Raw genomic sequence first — 23799 nt, 5'->3', positions numbered from 1 at the left:
TATATATAGTCAGACTATATGGTCTAAATCCCTCCTGCTATAAGATTGCAACATGATGTAACCCAAGCCTAGTTACCATGGTGACAGATGTCTGGTTAAGGTCATTGCCCTTATTGGTTTGGAGAAGAAAAGGAAACAGAGCAAAAACAATTCAATATGGTTTCTTTTGGAAAACATAAAAAGGGCTTTGTCCCTTCAAATATTTCTATATTGGGAGAATTCTTTGGTGGTAAATGATACATTCATACTGGTAAGATTGAGATAAAAAATTCAAAATATTGATACATAATGTAGATGCATGTATATGTAGTGTAAAACAATTTGTACATTTTTTTCCGTCAGGAAACATACAAATATCAACCTTAAAATATTGACAACCTTAAACAAAATTATAGAGTACCAAAAACTAGATAACATTACCAGCCAGTCGGAGTAAGTAGCTGAATAAGTGCATATTGTTAGGATCAATTCAATTTTCACAAACAAGAAAAAAAGGATGTTATTCTCACCTACAAATGCACTGACCCAAAATCCATTCAACATCGCTAAATCTAATTATTGATCTGAAGACAGAATTTTCTGATGGACTGTAAAGAATGCAAAATCAATACCTGAAATAGTACGCTTAGTTGAATTACCAATGTTCAACCTTTTACAGATAATAGACATATCGAATTTGTTCTCACAAAGCCATGTTGACCTCATGGAGTCAGTGGGAAGCTTGAAACAGAGTTCAGGACTAAACTGTAGACACTTTATCTGACTGGTGACCAGTATAAATTCATGATAAGCTAAAAACCAGTAATAGCCCAACCACATAGTTAAACACAGCATTTGCATGGCCTCATGATAATGCTAAATTGTAGTCTAGCACTCACCATACACAATGTGGTACATGTACATGTGTGTAATATACTCCCTCAGATGTTCCCTCAGTAGGAAATAATAGACATTATTCCCATTTCATCTTCTTTTTTTTAATCTTTACGATGCTCTACATGCGAATTCAATGAACAAGACAAGCAAAATCCCCCTTTAACTTCTCCTGCTGCCAACCTAACCCCATAACCAACAGATAACTGAATGTGCTGAAATAAGCAACAATGGTCACTGCAGTAGCTTGTGGATAGCACTAGTACTTTTCTACCACCTCCATCCAGCCGGGGTACCCTGGCCTCTCTGTCCCTGATGACACAATACCACCTGAGACATCTCAGACAAACTCAACTAATTCATACCCATCACTGCTTGGGGTAAAAATCAATTTTCCCATAAAACAAAGGCCCAGTTGGTACGCTCCCCTGAGAAACTTTCCACTCCAGGGCGACATGAGGCAGTTGGTATGAATTGATTCTAGTCTTTCCGCCATTTGTTTGGCGAGACTGATAATTAGGGATTCAAATGGGCAACAAATCTAGTTGAGCTTTCAAAGTCTTAGCAACAAACTGTAACAGTCATTTATGCCAATTTCTTTTCAGTCAACTGTCATCACTACGATGAAAAACCTCTGTTGATGAAATTTCGATTTTTTCTTATATGTTGACTGGTTTCTCTCTCTATCTCTCTCTCACACACTCCCCCCATATACATGTATCTAATAATATACATAAAATCACTTGGTACATATTGATTTTAGTCTTCTTGCTATTTGCTTGGCTAGACTGAGAATTACGAATTCAAATGGCAAGGAATGAATTGAGTTTGTAAACTCTTGGTCCCCAAACTATATAACCGTGGTATTTACGTCCATTTTATATCAAATTGTCATCACTAACTTCTGATGGTAAAGTTTTGATTTTTTTCTGCATACTGGTCGGATCTAAAATCACAACCTCCAGTGCTACAAATGTGACTAATCTGCACAATAAGTCTGATGCCTGCTGGGTCCCACAGCGCAAAAATCACTGCCTTCAAGAATTCCAATAATGTGGCTTCCACATTCATTAATCAAGAATACATGCATAGCAAGTGTGTTGACGTTAACATAACCTTGTTAAGCAAACTGAAGCAGACTGATGAACTTCTGATCCGCTAGGGAGGCTTCTGAAAATGAAGGCTTCAAGTAGAAGTGTGAGAGGGTATCGAATAATGATGCCTACCAGCAAAAGTTGTGAAAGGACTACATGCAGTTCAGGAGAGTCAGAGAACTTCCAAGTGCATGTAAGCTAAAAAGTTAACTTCAATCCTCAACCCAGAAAGTTAGTTAATCACATTTGACTGCTTACCCTGTCATATAATAAAAAATATATTTCCCTTGGCTGTTAGTATTCCACAGACTCTTTTAATGTCTGGATAAAATGAGACTAAGGAGATCCAAGTAATTACAGTGGGTGCATTACTGCTGAAAGCCCTGAATTAATTATGCCTCGAGAAGCCCAAATATTCATCTTAACTGGCTGCATTATAAAGAGGCAATCTGGAAAGTTCTGAACCACTACCTCTCATTAGACCCCCCAATTCATCCTTGTTAACAGGATTATCTTGAGCCTTTAAATGAAGGTTTCATCACTAAGTAACCACATCCAGATGGAGTGTACTTACAGTAGATCCATTAATACTGAACCGCCTCAGGACTTCTTCATTTGTGTTGGGGTCAAAGAGGTACTCAATAGCTGCCAGGTTATCAGGGGATGTGGCAAAAACCTGCAACACGCTCGTCCCAACGTCCACGTTTTCTGACACATCCGCATCGTAGTGTTCAGCGTTAAACTCTGGTGGTTCGTCGTTCTCATTGGCTAGAACAATCACCACGGTGGCATATCCTGTGTTGTACGGGGGTGCTCTGTCGCTAGCATAGACAGAAATCGTGTAGTTTCGTTTGCTTTCGAAATCCAGCTCGGCTCTAGTGGTGATCAGCCCGTTTTCGTCGATCGCAAACTTCCCATTATCCCCTGCAACAAACCCATAATCCACCTGTCCTCCCAGCTCCAGGTCAGGGTCGTGGGCGCGTACAAGAACAGCTGACGTCCCAACGCCCGCACTCTCCCGCAGACCCAGCCTCCCGTACTGAGTCTGTGTAAACACTGGCGACCTGTCGTTAACATCCAAGATCCTCACGTTCACCCGTACTGTCGACCGCATTTCTGGTTTCCCACCATTGTACGCGTCTACGGTGAGCACGTATCCGTCCAGGGTTTCCCTGTCTAAAGGGGTGGCTCCTCGCAGAATGACGCCACTTTCAGGGTCAATGGTGAAGGCATTGTCTGTGTTCCCCCCAGTAATGGCGTACAGGATGTCACCATTGGTTGTTGAATCTTCATCTGTTGCATTTACCTGTTGGGAATAAAAAAATCAAAGTCTTACAAATCACGCACTTTAATAGATCCTGGAGCCAGTCCCAAATGCACCACTCACTTTCAACTGCTATTGTATACAGTAAGATCCATGACAAATAAAAATCCATGACTTTTAAAGCATAAAATTGTCATTATGATAGTATTCATCAAACAGTTCTCACCTGCACCACTACATCTGTTTCTGTGATATTTTCTGGTATATTTGTGTAATACTCAGGTTGGACAAAAACAGGGCTGTTGTCATTAACATCCAGCACTGTAATGTTTACCTGGAAGAAACAGACATCATCAAAGAAGCTGGGTTAAACCTTTTGCAGCAAACTACAGCAAAAAAACAACAACTTAGAAACTGTGATCAGACAGCAAACTTCTGGTATCATCTGATCTATTATATCATACTAACATATTAAGTGGACTTACAAACACTGTAGCTGTCCTCTGATACAGACCTTGCCCACCATCAACAGCCTTGATCTGGAAAAGATTCATAACAGAATGAATATCAAGGTCATTGTAGCCTAGTGATGCTATAGCTGTTACTTACATTTGATTGCTTTGTTCCATTGTACAAAAATGTAGCACTTCAATGCAAGTTTTTAGTACCAACAAGTGGTCTTATGCAACCAACTTCCTTTAAGAGATAGACAGTGTCAGTAACTTATAGTACAGTACTGTTGTAATATCAATTAATTACATTTTTTAGACTATTCACCACATTTATTCAATGGGAAGCAAAAACCAGAGCTAGAATATGCAAGGCTAATCCAAACTATCATTTTTTCCTTAGATCTGATGACAGCCTTACTTCCAGGACGTAGTCTGTCTCCCTCTCGTGGTCGAGGAAGGTCGTGGTGGTGATTTCTCCATCGCGAGGGTTGATACGGAAGCGGCTGGAGCCAGACATGGAGTAGATAACGGAGTCCTGTCCAAGCTCCTCAGACATGTCTGCATCGCTGGCAAACACACGCAGCACCGTGTCACCTACAGGGTACGGAAACAGATGACATTGTTAGAATGTCGGTAGAATGCACTGTGCCTGCACAAAACCAGAGTGTTTGGTCAACATTGCATTCAATTGATAATTTTGCCCATTGCAGACAAGATCTTTTCCAACACAATATCCATGGGATCTTCCACAAATACGCTAATATGACCTTAAAAAAGACATTATGCTGAAGTTCCATGCACGATACATTATGGATTTTGCGCAGACACAGAACGTTTCTCTGACATATATTGCCTTGCATTCTATTATCTATAAAAAACTGTTCATATAAGTGTTCAATACATCAAATTCAAAAACAGTTTGTGCCAGCTTATACAAAGTCATGTATCTTGTTTTAATCAAAGATGTGAAGTTGTGTCCTGTACTAACACATGCCCACCTGCAGATATGTCCTCTCTCACTGACACATTATATTCCTGTTGGTTGAATACGGGGCCATTGTCATTTTGATCCTGAAGGAAACATGATGAAAAAAATACACTTATTTTTCATATTTGAATAACTGATCAAGATTGGCATATGGTTGTAAGTTTCATATCAGATTGTCTTCTAACCAATAACAATTAATTTTGTCGTTATATATACTGACAGTACATATTAAGCTTTTCAACGTTGAAGTGCATGTATTTCAAACAATGTAAGCTAGAAGCATGGACTTTCAGATGTCAATAATGTACTATATGTCTTGCTAAATAAATTTTCTTCTTCTTCTTCTGTATATGTCTCAGTATGTGTTGCCAAAGCTCACCTCAACTTCTATTACCACCCGTGTGGTACTATTGACAGAATGGTTGCCACCATCAGTAGCTGTGACTGTCAGTTCAAACATGTCTCCTGTCATCATCTCGTAGTCCAGGGGTGCAGAGGTGTAGATGTACCCATAACCATCATCGGTGGTTATGGTGAAGTTATGGAGAGAGTCCCCAGATGTAATGTTATAGACTAGAATGTTGTATGGTGGAGAGTCTTCATCTGTTGCCTATGTGGAATGAGAATGTACATTAGTACAAGTAACATTAGTTGAATACTGTAATTGCATTTGAGAAGTACAATTTAACTGTTAAGGTACAGTCTAGTATGAACACATTAGAAAACATAACTTCAACTTGTGCAACCACAAAAGTCAAAACAGAGATTAGCTTTCATTTTTTTGTTTAGGCCACACTAATTTGATTGGTTGGTTCTTGGATTATCCAGAAAAAAATAGGGAGCAACAGGGCAAAAAGTAAAAAAATAAAACTAAAACAGGCCTAGGCATCTTGAGTTAGAGCCTGAATTTTTTTTTCAAATTAGAAAAAAATTAAGCCAGCAAATCTGTGAATCAACAAATCAAATTGCTGTGGCCTTAAAATATATCAAATGACAGAAAGCTAAACTCCCACTGGCCATGTTATTACAGCCTGCAATTGGTCCTGTCCAGAGGACTACAACAATCATCCTTCCCACAGCAAACAGTTAACGTGAGCAATGACTGGCTAAGATTGAAACCCTTCATTGTCTGCTACTGAAGAGAGGTCATTAGAATTGCTACATCAATATCAATTATCATGTAAGATAAGGTCTATCAGAAATAGTTACTGTTGGAAAACATGAAAAGGTAACAGTATAAATACCAACAATATGTACAATGTATATTTCAGCATTCTTCTTTTGTAATGGTGAAAATCATGCCATTCTGCAATGCTGCACAACCTTAAGCTTAGTTCATATTCTGAGATCCCATACTCATCATGCTGTGATAAGTCCCTACTCTTATAAATTCCTCCCCTGTCCACTAACCATTCCCTAAACTGTGAACTCTTAACCCCCATTACAACACTACTGATCATCAGACCATCCCGCAACGAAAATGAGCATCCTACCCTAGTAATTAGGGGATAGTTAGGGGAACACTGATCTATAATATTCCTTATTGATTCCAGCCAGGCACTGGAAAAGGTTCTTAGTGTCAGATGATTACCAGAGAATTGCAGTCATTTTCTAGCCTATTTACTTAGTAGACGTATTCAAATCCTCTTGCTTGAAGACATTGAGGATCTAAGGATTTACATGTAGCATGCAGGATATTCCTTGTAAAAGATTTAAACAAGAAAAAATAGATAATGACATTACATCAGATGAAAATGACCTCATGCTTATAGAGGAAGACTATTAGCTATCTTTCAACCTTTAGAATGACACAAGCCCTTTTTAGTCAGTTTAACATATTAAATGGTTTGACTCCTCGACATACTTTCATGTAATACAACACTTTTAACTGATAGAATGTTATCAATTGACAGAATTGTTTTTAATTAACAAAATATTAAATGAACACAATTCAGTTGAGTTCAAGACTGTTAAGTTGATTGAATAAAGTTTGATTTGATTTGATTTGAACTGTACATCTAGGAAAAGGCAACATTTTGATTTTAAATAATGATGTCTGATTATTTGTTTCAGCCCTCCCTGATTTACATTGCTGAGGAGTTCAATAAAGCAAAAAGGTGCTGGTATTAGGAGAACATCAGGGATTAACCATGATAAAAGAAAAATCAATATTAGACAATCTGGCCTCCTTGCACAGATGTTGTTCCTCCTTTGCCGATGGAGTCTGCTCCTTCCTCTGTAAGTTATTGATTGACGAATCAATGCCTCAGCAATTCCAGCGTCACGCATATTTTCCAAGTTCCATCCCCTTCTGCTATCACATCTTTATTTTTAAACCACATCAATCTCAGTTGGATTAGGTAATGTAATTAACACAAAAACAGAGTCCGTAAGTCAACTTTAGGTTTTGGTGTAAATATCGGACAAAGTCATCCTTCCAGATCTCAACTTTCATCATTGTCCTCTTGCTTGATATTTAGCTAAGAACATCTGAGAATCTAGGAAATACAATGTAAATGGTGTATCCCTAAAGCATACATGTTTGGTTGAGGTCCATTACTATTCAAACAGCAATTTATTTCTGGCCTTTTCAGCTATGAATAATAGAGATATAGTTGTGTAAACAGATGCCTATGAAGGCATAGAAACCTAGAAACCCTGTATTGATTTTTGCTGGCTGGCTTAGGTGGCTTTGAACACAGGTGTTAATGGCACACATCTTCCTCACTCTAGTTTCTTTCACTAGAACGGCTCAACCAATATGGCCTCCAATTTCACTGCATTGTTCCCACATCACCAGGAGAGATTAGAAAATTTTCCTCATTATGGTCTAATGTAAAAGTCAATAACCAATCCTGTGGTCATACTGCTTGGGTTTCACACATGTGTGGTCTGATTTCTGTCAACCAAAAAAAGGGTGCTGAAGAAAATTGCTATGGATTTACCGGTAAGGCAAAGTTGTGGGTTTCTATTTTACAATACTAGTACTGACTTATGTCTTCTCTATAATGAAATGATAAACAATTATTGCAATTCTGGCTTGTTTATTTAAAAATCTGCATCCTATAATAATACTTACACTTACGCTGGAATAAAAGTAATAGCAAATAGGACCATGGTGTATTGGCTAATGCTAAGTCAGGAATATCCACTCCTGAAAATTCTGTGCATTCCCTACTGGCCAATTTTAGCAACAATCATTGTTACATGACTGCCATTTTTATCACTGTAGTCTAGGAGGAAATTCTCAGAAGAGGCCTAGAAAATGAGAAATCAGCAAGAAAAGCTCCACATCCCAGGAAATTCAGCTTGATTGATGCATCTTAACACTTGTGTAGTGCAGAAATCAACAGAGGGAATGAAAAAAACTTCAGTGGAGCATACCAGGGCAAAGAATAACAGCCTCCTTACCCTGACTCTAATGATTGGCGTCTGTGACTGGTCGTTTTCCTGCACCGTCCCGACGTACTCGTCCCTCTGGAAGATCGGCCTGTTATCGTTCAGGTCCAGGATGTCGATCCTGACCCTGGTGGCGCTCTGCTGCGGGGGAGTCCCGCCGTCCTGCGCGATGATAGTCAGGCTGAACCTCCAGCTGTCCTCATAGTCCAGATCCTCCTGGGTGTAGATCACTCCTGTCCTACTGTCTATCCTGAACCTGGGGCTGGAAAGTTGGAAGAGGAAAAAGAAGCTTATCCATATTTTTAGCTCACTGAAGAGCCATTCTACCACTGGTTGGGACAGAGAACACATGGTATGTACCGTAGTGGGATGTTTACAGGTTCATTGTATGAGAATTCCCCTGGCTCTTTCCAACAAGCAACAAGCAGCATGAACAGTGGAACTACAGCTTAATGTCCTGTGCAGTAGACCTTTCCAGTAGCATGCATACTGAGTGAGTGAATTTAGCCGGGATTCAAACTCCCAACCTCTTGGTCCAGGGTCGCCAACTGCTACATATACATGCCTTCATACTCAGTAACATTTTTCTTCCCATTGTCAACTAAGTTTAGGTACCTCTTCTTCTATCACAAAAAGAATGTAAACATTGCAGTAATATAATGGATTTTCTTGATGTTTTCAATTAGATGAAATATTACTTCCGGTAAGTCACCAAGGAGAGCAACCTAGAAATTAATGACTTACTCGTCATCGTTTATGAAGTAGGTGACATCACCAAACTCTCCTATGTCTCTGTCTGATGCCTGTGAAGAAGAATTAGCACTTAATCACACTGGTTTGGCCTTATCAAGCTATATCAGGCAACGGAACTCAAACAAACCAACTAAAACACAGGTTTCAGCACCAAGGAGAGGGCCAACATTCAGCACTATGGACTGTTAGTGACCATTTTGTCTTCCAGTGGATGTTTTCAAAGGAGCACATCAACAATTTAGTGTTGGCATTTAAAATTTTATATTAGGCAGATTACAGTAAGTCCTGCTTGAAATTGATAAAATAACTTGATCAGTTTTCTGTGTATATCAACATAATATGATTATGACATCAGATAAGTTGAGCTATAAGAACTTTACCAGAAAAAAGCTTGCTACTCAAAGCTTGTGCTGCCATTCTATATAAGCCCTATTTTCAGCCTTCATACATTCAAGAGCATGTCAATGATGCTTTTTTCCAGAGACAAATATTTTTAAGCAGTTACTTACTGATACATTGAGTAAACTGGTGCCAATAGGGACATTCTCCTCTACTGTGAGTGAATAGGTAGACTGGGTGAAGGTTGGTCTGTGGTCATTCTCATTGATGAGGTTGATGGTGATGGTGGCATGTCCATATTTGTCTCCGTTGGTCTCATTGGCAAAAATCTATAGTGAAAAACAGCACTACATGAAACTGATAACTAGAAAGTAGTTCCTCAAAGAAATCTCTGCATGCATCGTGGCAGTCATAGTATAAAGATCACCATCAGGGCATTGGGGATGGGGACTCCTTTCTTAGTTATAGCTAAATCAGTTATAGCTACAATAATTGCTTTTAACATTCAAATACAGAGTTTGAAGAGTTTCCAATCTGATTGGGATGAAAATAATTCAAATTCTTTGACTAGCCTTCAAAAAAATTTACCTCTAGCAACATGCAGCTTATAGGCTGGTTACAAAAGAATTGCACTCAAAGAAATAATTCTTGATCCAATGCCTCATTGAAACAAATATTTATGATCAAGATCTTGCAAGTTTTTACCATTTTATGAAATTCAAAGTGATCTTTGACCCCTTACCTCCAGCAGGTGTGTCTGTTCCACCTCGTAGTCCAGAGGTTTGTTGACCCTGAGGGTGATGGCAGCCTCACCCATGGCCGAGGACGGAGACACCAAGAACTGGGGGGCCGTACGCCCCACCAGATGCAGCATGTAGGCACCATTTTCTTCCTGAAACAAGAAGATAAGATGTCATATATATAGTACAGCTTTGTGTCTTTCTGCTGCCTAACCAGTATATCGGCAGAATGTCTTATATAAGGTAAGGTTGTATTCGCGTATATAAGGTTAACATCTCGTCTGTAGTTCTAAATGTTGTGATGGAAAAGATATCCTCTGCAACAGGCAAAATTCTAATGCAATGGTAACCAAAATCCAACAAAAATCGTGAAAAATCAGGGTTTTGCGCAGGCGCAGTACGTTCTGCCGACATACTTGCCTAACCCTGTAACCAATACAAATTTGATGCCAGTGGGCTTAATACTTCATCAGCGAGAAGGTTAACAAACATTTCTGTAGCTTTGCTAAGGATGCTTCAAAATAACCAACATAGCGTCAGGGCTAGAGTTTTGGTACAAATATTATGGGTTAGATTATGCACCATTTTTTAGTATACACTACTGTGAAAGTACAAAATGCCATCAAATATCTATCACTGCAACATATGTATTTTGGAACATGTATAACCTAATCTCAGCATCAGTCTGTAGTGTTCAAAGGCTACCATGAATCACAGTACTTCAAATGCAGACCAGCTCTCCCAAGGTCAGGTCATTTGACATTGATGAACCGGTCACATTTGACCTTGCCAGGGGTGACTTAACATAACTCTTCCATCACACAGGGGAGCATGGGTAAGATTTAAGGGTGATAATCTTTCTGGCTTACAATCTGTCTGGTAACTGAAGCACATCAGGAAACAAGCAGTTTGCTTGGTGCTCAACCTTGTCAAATGTAGGCTACAAGTAAAATAAAACTGCAAGCCTGCACTACTTTCTCTTCTAAAACTTCATTGTTAGTCTAGCAAAAACATTACCATCAACCAGAAGATCTAGGTGTGTGTTTCTTTGCTTTATTTTCCAATAATGACCCCTTACCTCATCAGGGTCGTTGACCTGTAGAGTCAGGGGCAAGGCTGCTCCAACAAGGGTGGATTCAGACACAGTGATGCTGTACTCTGATTGGTCAAAGGTGGGTGTCTCATCATTGACATCAATGATGGCAATGTCAAAGGTCGTACGGATAAAAGCACCACCCAGGGAATCTGCGGTGGGAATCTCAAGTGCCTGGAGAGATGAAACAAAGAAATGTTTAAGAATCCCAATACTAGTAGGCATTATATTACAGTGATGAGTTCAAAAACAGAGCTGACAAAATCAGAAAACTTTCAACAAAAATTAGCAATTAAGGTTACAAGTCATAGGAAGGTATTTTGCATAATAATGACATCCATAATTCATATAAATTTTTAATTTTGGTGAATTTTTCAGTTTCAATTTTTGGCAGATGTTATCCACAATACTGCATCAGATTCCACAAGTAGCTGTTCCAAAATATGTTTCAAAAGATTGTTTTGCACAAAAGATATGAATCATAATGTTTTGAATGTCACCATTCAAACCTAGGCCTTTTTAGTTTAATCCACAAGCCATAATCACAAAGCCATTTCACAATGAGGGCCTATTTACCAAATAGCCTGCGTGGGACCATTTCAACCTCAGCAGTCATTCAATAGTGGTGAGGTCACCACCATTACAGATAGGCTATATTTCACCAGTTTTGATGGATTATACCCAAAAGCAAGCTAGCCAATTTGAGTACTTTCAAGGGATTTTGATAAATCTGACCTCAGTTTATTGCAGAAAAGATTAATAGGTATTATATTCATAAATACATGTGCTATTCAGAGATCTAGAGTCAAATACTAATGACATATTACAAAGAAAGACCAGAAGATCAACTGCTGCAGGTTTGCTACAAATGGCTCTGTCTTCTTCTTCATCTCTTAAATTGGAGAAAGCTTTTAGGAGGCAACAAGAAAATTATGATAAAAAAAAGCAAGGAATCAATTGATGAATCTGTTGTGCTAATTAAGGGGTGTGTCAGACTTGTTTTATTATGTTACAAGAATACAACAAATATAATGCACTAAGCACTCTGCTATGATTAAAAAGATCAGCATCGTGGTATTGTGGGGGTTTTACATGTAAACCCCATCAACATAAAAACCATTTACTTCACCATAAATTTTACAGTATGTTGACAGAATGCCATTGCGTTTTCTAGAGTAATTTTTTGCAAAATGTGACATTGGAATGCATAACTGGATAATGAAACATACATTGTATTATGCTTCCTCATTCTGTTTATGTTTCAAGAGTGGTGGTATGTTCTGTAATGTGCTCTGGTATGCTTTTCTCCAAACAAAGTGCAAATGTGTTACAGCATCCTGCAGTGTCTGCAAAACCCTCTAAACCACTTTATGCCGCCGCATCTGTCTCCACGACTGATCCTGTGAAATATTAATTTCCACCCCCGGCCGTGAACGTATTGCACCACTCTTAACGGCAACTAGAGCAGAACTGACGTATGACACCCGGGGATGAGGCATAACAGGTTTACCTGCTGTGATAGTAAACATAATCCGTCTATCAATATCCATCCAGCACTGAGGACAGGTAGGCATAGCCGGGATATTGGCGCCATGTATCACACATACAGGGTCAGAGCACCAGGCACAGAGGGGAGCTTAAACAATAATTCACATTTGCTAGCACATGTAGAACATCTGTCATCTTTTGTACAGACCCAGCATGTGGATTTATTGTAAAAAAATCAGCAAAATGGTCTTGATAATCAAGGTCTACTCTGACTCATAATTCTGCTGTGAACCTATAAGACAGGGTGAACTTAAAAGATCAACTAAAGAGTGCAGAATCAGTAATCTCCAAGGCATGTACACTGCAGATATCCTGGTGTTTAAGACAATATTGAGAAGGCCTTGATAATGCTGTCATTTTAGTGTTGGGGTCTTAGAATACAGGGTAAAAATATGAGACCCGACATTACATCAGTCATATTCAGCATTGCAATAAGCACCAATACTCACCTGCAGTGCTCCAATGTTTGCCTTATTTGGGCATTTAAGGTTTTATCATTCAACATCATCTTCTTCACTTGAATGAGAGGACAGAAAAGGAAGGAAACTGTCGTACCTGTACAGTGATGGTCAGTGGCCCCTGGTTGAAACCTTCTGCCTCCCTGTCAATGACCTTGGCTACCCTCAGTTCACCAGTAAGATCGTCAAGGTCAAGCACACCGTCCACATTTCCTGTTTTAAAAACATTCAAAACAACTTGTCAAAGCAGCATGTCAATAAATTATTTGTTTTAAAACTGACAAGTCACAAGTCTATACTCCCCAAAAAGTACATCTGTTTTCATTACTCACTAACACTCACTCAATAAGCAAATCCAATCATTCTATTTCATCATCTTATTGATTTCCAGTGTGTGTAAAAAATAAAAGCTCGCTATGTAAATGTTTTTGCTTTAGTATCTTCCATAATCTCCTTGGTGCTGAAAAGCTATCCATTTACATTAGATTGCCCAAATGTATGGACATAACAAAATAAGATTGAAGGCAAATTGATCTTGAAAAATAGTGGTAATGAAAGTCGTTTACTTAATGGTTGGCAACAACTGATAAAATCTAAGTACTTGGTTGTCATCAAATTAACACACAGTGGAACCATGTAGATTACATTGTCAAGTATTGGAAATGATGAACCTCAAGAATCTGATTTCCATGGAAAAGAAACATTTACACAAAGACAATTCGCAACATTAGGAAGATTTTAATACCAGTTCATTCAAACGACACATATTTCAAGCATTTAGTATTTTCTTACTATGGAAAAATTTACAGCTTTGACCTAGTTTTATAATTAAGGGTACTTTTACGAGACTCTGTAGCTTAAGCAAAGGGATGGGTCTGCATGACAATTCCTTTAAGAGTATTCATGTCTGCTTAATGAAATTAGAATTGTTATCAAGATTTGGATGCTAGAGATGGTACAAGAATTAATCTGCATGAAATTTGAATGCATTAGAGTGACTCCACCAAAAAGCAGCCTACATATCATTACATCTTCTACAAAACAACTGATTGACAGCAAAAGGTGCAAATACATTTTGCATTTCTCCATTTGTCATGAAAAAATTGCTAAAGCTAGAAAAACAGCAGAAATTTCCAGTGTGTCATGAAATATAAACACAGGATATTTCTGGATAAGACCCAACTGGAACACCTTTAATCTAAGTTTGCATCAAATGTAGAAAAGACCTGGTGGCCTTTTCTGATGAACATTGACATCAGGTGCCTTCAATCCCAATATTTCTTGCCAAAAAAAGGAAATAATGGCATTATCATTTATATAATTATGGCATTTGATCACTGATAAAAGAGCTGACTGACTTTGATGAATATGAAGGATAAACCACTCTGCATACCTGTGACTATACTGTACTGGATGTCATTCGGAATGCCTGAATCTTGATCCATTGCAGATATCCTTACTATAACATGACCCTAAAGAAAACAAGAAGTTAAGTATTAAGAATCTTCTGTGAAGAGATACCTTCACAAGCTCGACATTTGAAGAAATTCTTTGCCAAGGCAAAACATGGGCCACATTAGTTTATTTCATAGATTTTTTCTAAAAAATAAAGACATAGTAAAAGGAAAGTCTGTGTCTAAATTTGACATAATTTTCATGTTGATTTTCCAATGCAGCATTACCTGATAACCAGAATATTGAATTATTGTGGCCTTGGTAAGACTTAAGTGAATAAGATCATTTTCTAGACTCACAACTTCTGCGTCTTCACTAACGGTGGCGTCATAAGGCAGGCCAAGGAAGATTGGGTCTGAGTCTTGGACATCCTTGACTTGGATCACCAGGTTGGTGGAAGTGGACAACCAGGGGTTACCTCCATCCTGAAGGAGACAAAATGGATTTTGTTCTTTTTGTTCCTTTTTTATTTTAAATGTTTGTGAAATATAAGAGAAACTTAAAATTTTGGAAATTGAATTTAGAAATCCTGTAAGTAATTATTGTTGTGTCCCACAGTCACTTGAATCAAAGAATATACATGGAAAATAAATATCACGATTATTACCTTTCTAGAGTAAATAGCACAAAAGGCTTTTCAGTGTTAAACTACACCTCTCATGCAAACCATTCATACATGTAAGTTATGAAGATAGCAAAGAGTTTTTGATTTGTACTCTGATTGAGAAATATAAAAATACGTACTTTCTACATGCTCACTTAAAAAACTTCTTCATGTCACATAATAATACTGCATTAAGTCATTGAAGTCATTGAAAGAATATTGTTCAAAACATGCTTGAAGAAACCCCTAATGCTCACCTCTTCAAACACATTCTAAAAGTAGAGGCCACAGAAGAGTCATGGGAAAGTCACAGAAGGGCACAGGAAAGTAGAGGAAAGCATTAGTCTGAGAGCAGGAACAAAGTGCAAGAGTAAGCTCTTTCAAAAGGGTGAAGTGAAATAGCAGTCTAGAATGTACAAAATGTATTATAGTAAAAGCTGAGCAGAGGTATAATATCAGGGTGTGATATCAATGCTGACTACAGGGGTTATCATACATATATACAGTCTAATGTCTTAGACTAACCATAATTTTCACCTTGCATTCTACTTTCTGCAATTCTTTTTTTTCATATACATGTACTTCTATTCATTAACATAAAGTAATAAAGTCAGAGGAAAAAGATAAATAGTCTAAATCCTCAAGCAGTGAAGCAGCTTTTAACATTCTGATCAAATTATCAACCCTGCTGTGACAACGTGAAGAAATAAAACAGTCTAACATCTATATGTAGCACCAAAACCTAGGATGCAATTTCACACTTCGTAAATTAACAACCCTCCCATCCCTACCCCCATAATTCATTTATTAGGAGGCATTAACAGTTGCCGGCAGACGTGGTGGGATATCATCACCTGTAATGGAATTATTCATTACCTATTCATTGCCAATGCCACATGACATTTCAGCTGGTAACGTTACATGTAGGTAAGGAAGCAGACTTGACAATGATGTGTGAGAATCTGATTGAACCACCTATCACAGGTAGCTTGTTATAGATTTGCTACATCCCTGAGTTAGTGTAAGAACATGTAAATACATGTGCATGCACGTGTACACTATGCATCATATAATTTTTCTTGTCATAGAATTCTATGGAAAGCAATGACAGAGGAACCCTCAAGAAGGATCTATGACAACTTTTTCTTTGTCACAGCTGAATGTTGCAGCACACATCAATGACTGTCACTAGAATGTTCTCAGTTTGACATTATAAGCCTATGGTAAGACAAACATGACGGAATAATTTGTAGTTGGATGTACCAAGTTGAACCCATTTAATGTCTGTGTAATTCTAATAAGTATCATTGATTCAAGATACCGCTGGTAAAAACAAAATTAGAGCATCTCTGCAATTAAGATACACTCCATAACTCAAGCATGTACTACATCTGCAGCAAAGCGGGGAATATCACATCATTCTACAACTGAATGAGTAATTCTCAGCAGCCTGCTGGGCCTCACCAAATTAGTGTGACTGAAATTTCTCTGCCTCACTGTTATACATGAACACAACGTACATGTACATTGAAACAAACTCAGATATTTCATAAATCACAAGTTCTTGAAGAAAGATGAGAAACAAAATTATAAGATTGTTTTACATCTTTTCATGTAAAATTATGTACAGACAGTAATATACAGTGAATTGTTTTTATTCCGACTGCCTGACTGATATACACTACTTCTGCCTCTGTGCATGGGCAGCTGATCTATGGAAAAACCCACACAGTGACCTTTCGTGCCCAATGGGGTTGCCAGTAAAACTGCATACAAATGGTAAAACATGTAATCTCATCCCCCGCTGGGCACTAAAACTGCCAGGTGGAAATAGGGAGCTAAGACACAGAGCCCTACATAGCATAGTTCTATAAGGCCACACCAATCTATTTCCTTTTTTCCCATTTCATTTTAAACTTATAAGTTAACAAGAGGGTAACTAGCTGAAACTGTGCATACCATGGCCTAAACTTGGATGCTGATCTACAAATAGTATTTCTTTAAATCAGAGAACCAACAGATTGAATTGATGCGGCCTTACGTATTGTTAGCCTGGAGGAAGTATAACTCGTTGAAGAAGACAGAATCGATACTCCACTGGAGTCCAGCAAATCAGCCATGCTCCAGTTCATGCACATGAATACTAAATGGTTTCTGCACTTATTACAATGACTCAGGGCTTGTAAGACAAAAGGATTAAGACAACAATAGAAGTCAAGAACAATGATCATGATTTTAACAGTTAATAGCTGTGTCTCTTTTCTTCAAACATTAAAATCCTCCTTTAAGTAATCTTCTGCAAGGCAATTTTTTTACATTATCAATGATATTATTCACCTTCATTATGATGCCAAATGTGCTAATGCTACAATAAACTAACAATACAATGGCAATGATTCCAAAGTCAATGACAAAAGATACTAGTAGTGGATGCTACCTTAAACATCTGCCATTTTCAAAATCTATGCAGTTGCTAGGCAACTGTTAACTTGGGTATCTTACTACCTGGATGTCTAACCTTCATCAATGACAATGATTGACAGTTACCTTGGCAACAACTTTGAGCTTGTACACATTCTTCTCCTCGTAGTCTAAAGCTCTGATAAGGATCACATGACCATCAACACTGCTGATCCGGAACTTGGGAGACGGCTGGTAGACAAATTGTTATAACACAACATCAGTTATCAATGATGATATATCATCTTTAGCCAAAAATTCACATTCATGTTGTGGTGTTATACACCACCCACATGCAGGTAAACATGCTTGTCCTTGGTGCTGAACACCATCCATACACATGTAAACATGCTTGTCCTTGGTGCTGAACACCATCCACACACAGGTAAATATGCCTGTCCTTGGTACTGAACACCATCCACACACATGTAAACATGCCTGTCCTTGGTGCTGAACACCATCCGCATACATGTAAACATGCCTCTCCTTGGTGCTGAACACCATCCACACACAGGTAAATGTGCCTATGCCAGCAATCACTGTTTTTGTTTACATCAGTTTCAGTTTATTCATTTCATCAGTAGTAATACTCAGGTACATTAAAACCTGTTTTTCAGGCAATGCATCATGAACATGCAAACTATTTGAAGACATTTGAAAATCATTGGTAGGCTTTTCACCTACCACCTTGGTAGTCATGGCAATTGCTTGTATACAGTTTCAAGTCGTCTAATACTTACAGGATCAAAGAAGAAAGTGTTTGTGCCCCCGGCTCCCTTGTCCGGATCTCTGGCTTGTACAGTGAACACTGTACTACCAACTGGTAAGTCCTGCATAGACAAGGAAAAACAAATCAACAATCTTTTTGCTTCCTGAGGACTGAAAAGATTATAATTAATGATAATGATAAGTACATTACTTCAAATGCCATCCACACAATAAGTTTGTGTGGCCCTAGATTTGCATTTCTGTTGATGAGGATTTGAATTTAAGATTTGAATACATTTCAAAGGCAATTAGAGCATAACTTTTTCAAATGTTTTAGAAGCCTTGATAATGCTACAAGGTCATTCCAAATTTAACTGTAAAGTTAGCCTGGTCTGACTTCAAAAGGTCACAGTAAAAATAAATTGGATATAGTTTAGAGCTGATGGTAGTATCAAGCCAGACTGCATGGCTTGATGAGGACAATAAAAATACCTGCCGTTTTATCCAAAAATCAATAAACTACCTGCATAATGGAAGCCTTGTGGCCAGTACTGATATTTTCAAAAGGTTGCTGTGCTTGGGTCAGCATTTATAAGACTGTATATAAGACTCAAGTGGAGATATATTTTGCAAGCATTCCTGATATCAAAATTTTACTGTTAAATGATCGGACCTTACAAATTGTCTTTCAAAAATTACCACCTATGAGCATATAAAGTGTACAATATTTTATGCATGGAACCAACAGCAAATTGACATCTGATTCATCAATGTATTTGTTACCAGAATATGGGATAACTTCTTTTTCAGATTCTTAGGAGTTCACACTGATTGACAGTAATCTAGGACGTTTTACCTTCTTCCCATGGTTCATTTGAAGCTTAAGCACTGTTATATTGTATGTGTTTAACAAAGTGTGCCTGGTGTTATACTCCTGCAATACACTAGTAAACATGTCTGTCCTTGGTGCTGAACACTATCCACACACATATAAACATGCCTGTCCTTGGTGCTAAACACTATCCGCACACATATAAACATGTCTGTCCTTGGTGCTGAACACTATCCACACACAGGTAAACATGCCTGGCCTTGGTGCTGAACACTATCCACACACATGCAAACATGCCTGTCCTTGGTGCTGAACACTATCCACACACAAACATACCATTAAACTTCAAGCACTATAATTGATAAATGTCTTGAGAGATGATTCACAAGATTTAGTATTAGAAGATTATATGTGAAAGGAAAACTTATTTATGGCACATGTACAAGTACTCACCTCTGGTATTTTAGTTTCGTAGGGAGTCCCTTCAAATGTAGGTGGGTTGTCATTAACATCTGTGATGTAGATTGTGGCCTCGTGTTCAACCTACCAGCGGACAAATTTAACTTTTGTAGTTAACAGATGGTTAACATGATAGGTTAGATGATTGGTTGGTTATAAATATATATATAATAGGTTAGTTTGTGGTTTGATTGGTTGCAATTGAAGTGTAGTGCATATATTCACAATCTAGAAAACAAATCATATCTTTCAATACTTGACTTTTGCCAATTTGTACAAACATTATGAGCTGGACAGTGCCCATGCTAAAGCTATGTGGTGTATAAGACTAAGCATGACTTTTTAATTTGTCAGAGTATTTTCAGTTAGGCTATTATAGGAACTAACCACTGACAAGGATATACAGCAACCTACTCCCACACGACCGCTAAATTTTGTACAACACATCTATGACTGTCTCAGGAATGCCCTCAATTTCCTGTCATTAACCTCAATTTCCTGACATTGACCTATCGTATGAAGTATGTGACCACATCTTAGGGATCAACGTTAGCCTAACAAAAAATCCTGAAATATAACTATAAGACATTGTTACCTTGTTAGCAGGTGCATCGTCAATAACGGAGAACTTGACTGTGTATTCATCATCAACCTGGAATGGTGGAAACGCTGTAGTATGTCATTGTTGATGTAAAAATTTTGCAGCATATTCTAGTTAACATCTCAAAAAGTAGCTTCCAGAAACACAAATTGGTCTAAAGGGATGACAGACTGATTATCCACATGTAGAACCAAGAGGTTGGGGGTTGAAATACTGGACTATGTAGTAGGGACTGCAGACTTCTTCATACATATATCTTCAAATTTGTTATGACGGTTATTTTAACTACAAACTCCAAAATACTGTAAAAGCTTGATTTTCAAAGCGTAACATGTTACACACAATTTTAATTAAGAGTGCTAAAAATTGATCAATTTACAGTATATTGATATGATATTTCATTAATGTGACTGAGGCATACAGTGCCCCTTACCTCTCTATCAAACTCCCTGTACAGTTCCACTATACCAGTGATGGGGTCCACCAGGAAGTACCTCTGTCCGATCTCCCCCTCCACCCCATACATAACGGACTTTCCCTCAGGGTCAATCGCTGTCAGCTGGGCTATGGCAGTTCCTGGTATATCAGAAATATAAGCATATTTATTGTCCCTTTATTTTTTGTAAAACTCGCAGATTACCGCATACACCAAATAGTTTATTTCAACACCCTGAAACATAGATGCATTGAAAATAAAACAATCTGCATATTCTGAACTAAATATCAACTATAAACCGAGAATCAAATAATTTTTTTCAACATGTCCAACCTACCGTGAGATACAACTGCGAACACACAAACACAAACCAAATACAGAGTAAAAGTAATGAAGAAAACTGCAAAATGTCAGTGGCCTGAACTAGCTGACGGAATTTTGTTCTTGAGGTCAAATAGGTCAACAATCCCAGGGGGCTTTGCGTACGGGAAACTTCAACAAAAACTCCCAAAAAGTCGTCTGCATTTCTAAATACTTTTCCGAGATATCATGCAAGAATATTCCAACAACTATAACTTTATGAAACGCTACGAGAGAGGAAAATGCTAGAAAGCTTTGGAATGAACGACGTTTTCCTTGTACTTATTTTATTTACTTCGGATAACCAGATTACCTCTTGGTGTATCCTCTGGTAGAGTCCATATCCATTCTTGCTGTGTCATAGTGAAGAACGGAGGGTTGTTGCCTGCAAAGAAATACGATATCAAAAAGCGGAAATGATCTCGAACTTGTTCAGTTCACCGAAGAGGCAATCTGCCACCTTTTGTGACAAGAAAGGCAGACGATATTAACAGTACGGTACATACAGGTTCACTTTACGGGGTAATTTCTGAGGCCTAGCTCTTTTCGACAGGAACAATGAACTGCTGAGTGACCACGGCCCTACGAATTGCAACCATTAGCAAGTAGATGTATTGCAATCGTATTTTCTAAACAAAGCATATTATATATCGGGGTAAAAATAATGTGGTTTCAATGAACAAGAGAATCAAGAAATAGGGAAATACAGTTTATAGCGTTTACATGCCTCTAACCTAAAAGAAAGCAAGTTTTAAGATAATCGTACTGTGCCTAAAGCTTCAAACAAGAAACACTTTTTGCAAAGAGAAAATGCGCTTCCATTTTTTCCTACCTTGGACTGTACGAGATGTCCATACCACGACAGTCGCCACGAGGACGGACAACTCCGGGAAAGGCACTGTCGGTAACATGGAGACGACTTTGCGTGGCCCGTCTATGGTAGGCACTGGAACACCTCACAGCAGCGGAGGACGACGTAACGGTCCAACAGACGGCCGGATACTGCGCCAGTCAGTCTGTCGTCATGGCAACAACACAGTCTGAAAGTCAGACATATCGACCGGTTGATGATGATTTTTATTGTTATGATTTAGAATCGGCACTTATGCCATTAAGAATGACCTTGGAGGGACAAAATACAGCGATAACAAGAGGACCTAGGAGCAAGGAATAAGATAGGATACGACTTTCGAAGAGTATATTTGGGCAGAGAAGTGTTTGAAAAAGCCGCACTTGGATTGTTTAGGAGATAGAAATATGAAGCTCAAAGCACGGCCCCTCCTTAAAAGCATGTAGATGGAATAGTCCTATTGTACACACACATGTGGCATGTTCTGGTGTCGGATAACTACAATGTTACTAGTGGCTAACCTTGCATAACATCATCATCTGGCGGATAAGTAGATTAAAGAGAGGAAGTACTTAAGGGTTGATATATGGTAATACTAAACAGAACACCAACACGTAGTGGTCGTTGAACGTCAATTATAGTTACCTTCTCTCTATCACACGGCAGGTGTAGTATATTAATCATAGAAATTCTACACCTACGACATTGTCATGGTACTTATCATGGTAAATATTAAAAGATTTTAATTAATTAAGTTTCATTTCAGGAAAATTATACGATGGTATGGTATGCTTTAATTTTGGCTGTCAATATTACTGATGATGAAAAATCTCCATGTGTTCGATATCTAATTTCATGTACCTTCTTTGTATATGTACAACAAACATAGCTATATATGATTTCTACACAGTCTATCTACTAGACCTGGTACCTGTGAGCACTTCTTACTTCGTTGTACCCGCTCCTTCTCACATTAGGCACCTGTTCCGTCATATTTACTTCCCCGTGCCCCTGACATTGATCGGTAACATGTACGGGATGCACCACAGGAGTAAATCACTGGTGCCTCTGTAACGGGGCTTCTGTTCTGAGAATGGCACGGCCTTTCAATTGATATAATAGTAACCTTTACCGGCATAGCTGCAAAATCCATAACAGAATCATAACGGTCCGTTTCGAAACGCGTTACTTAACACCTCCGCCTGAAATATTTTCTTTTTGATTTTTATGAGTGTTTGACATTTTCTATTTGTTTATTTCTTAATAAGATAAGGTATTGATGGGTTCACTTTTTGGTGGGGGGATTTTCTCCTACGCAAATGGTTGCGAAGATCTAGGACTTGATCTAGAAGTAATGTTTGTAAGATACTAGTACTGTATGTGTGTGTGTGTGTACAATAATAGAGGTACGCTTTCTGTTCCTATATAGTAGCTATATTGACCAGCAAATTGTCTGGACTCCACTGTGTACCTCTTTCTAGTCTTTCGCACCAATATATCCGCCAGCTGGATTAAGCTGTTCGATTTCTGATACTGGATTCTCCACGATGTAAGTAGAAGGGCAGTGAAGTGTTGGCGATAGTTAGATAGATGACCATCTGTGATAACATTGCAACTGGTTTTACACTTGCAAATGATATTACACATACATCTGCAAACGGTGAATAATATCGTGGAAATGGATCAAAGTTGTTGGATAATGTACGGTATATAGTTGTATGGTGGCAAGAAAAATGGCATGATCACTATTGATCCATTTTCATATTCTTGTTTCTCAGGCGCGATCAGTGCCTTGGAACTGCAGGCTTGTTAGCCGGTAATTATTTGGATCCGAGCTGATCGATTTGACGAAACCTGGGCAGTAATAATAGCTTCTGCATCGGCAAGACCGGGCGAGCAGCCGTTCTTGGTCATGTTACGTCGATTCTAAGATGAAAATCTTTTCTTACGTCAGGTGCTAGCAAGCTGTGTGCGTCACTCTCTCTCTCTCTCTCCCTCTCTCTCTCTCTCTCTCTCTCTCACACACACACACA

General features: G+C 38.4%; 1 protein-coding gene across 1 annotated transcript in view; it reads right to left on the bottom strand.

The window, feature by feature from the left end:
* Positions 1-23799, bottom strand: part of LOC109478292 (cadherin-23-like) — a 69783-nt gene that overhangs the window by 32274 nt on the left and 13710 nt on the right. Inside the window, exons 2-21 of the mRNA XM_019779760.1 lie at positions 21749-21956; positions 21230-21301; positions 20554-20696; positions 20115-20171; positions 19514-19603; positions 18261-18350; positions 14756-14881; positions 14395-14473; positions 13099-13214; positions 10981-11169; positions 9905-10054; positions 9333-9491; positions 8815-8873; positions 8083-8332; positions 5051-5281; positions 4682-4754; positions 4158-4277; positions 3717-3772; positions 3458-3565; positions 2542-3273 (exon numbers count right to left, since the gene is read on the bottom strand). Of these exons, the coding sequence (XP_019635319.1) occupies positions 2542-3273; positions 3458-3565; positions 3717-3772; positions 4158-4277; positions 4682-4754; positions 5051-5281; positions 8083-8332; positions 8815-8873; positions 9333-9491; positions 9905-10054; positions 10981-11169; positions 13099-13214; positions 14395-14473; positions 14756-14881; positions 18261-18350; positions 19514-19603; positions 20115-20171; positions 20554-20696; positions 21230-21301; positions 21749-21827 (2979 nt within the window). The 5' untranslated portion in view covers positions 21828-21956. The remainder of the gene's footprint in view (positions 1-2541; positions 3274-3457; positions 3566-3716; positions 3773-4157; positions 4278-4681; positions 4755-5050; positions 5282-8082; positions 8333-8814; positions 8874-9332; positions 9492-9904; positions 10055-10980; positions 11170-13098; positions 13215-14394; positions 14474-14755; positions 14882-18260; positions 18351-19513; positions 19604-20114; positions 20172-20553; positions 20697-21229; positions 21302-21748; positions 21957-23799) is intronic.

This window comes from Branchiostoma belcheri, unplaced genomic scaffold (assembly GCF_001625305.1).
Source record: "Branchiostoma belcheri isolate BF01 breed outbred unplaced genomic scaffold, Haploidv18h27 scaffold43, whole genome shotgun sequence".
NCBI classification, from domain to species: Eukaryota; Metazoa; Chordata; class Leptocardii; order Amphioxiformes; family Branchiostomatidae; genus Branchiostoma; species Branchiostoma belcheri.
This window is presented reverse-complemented; position numbering and strand designations above follow the sequence as displayed.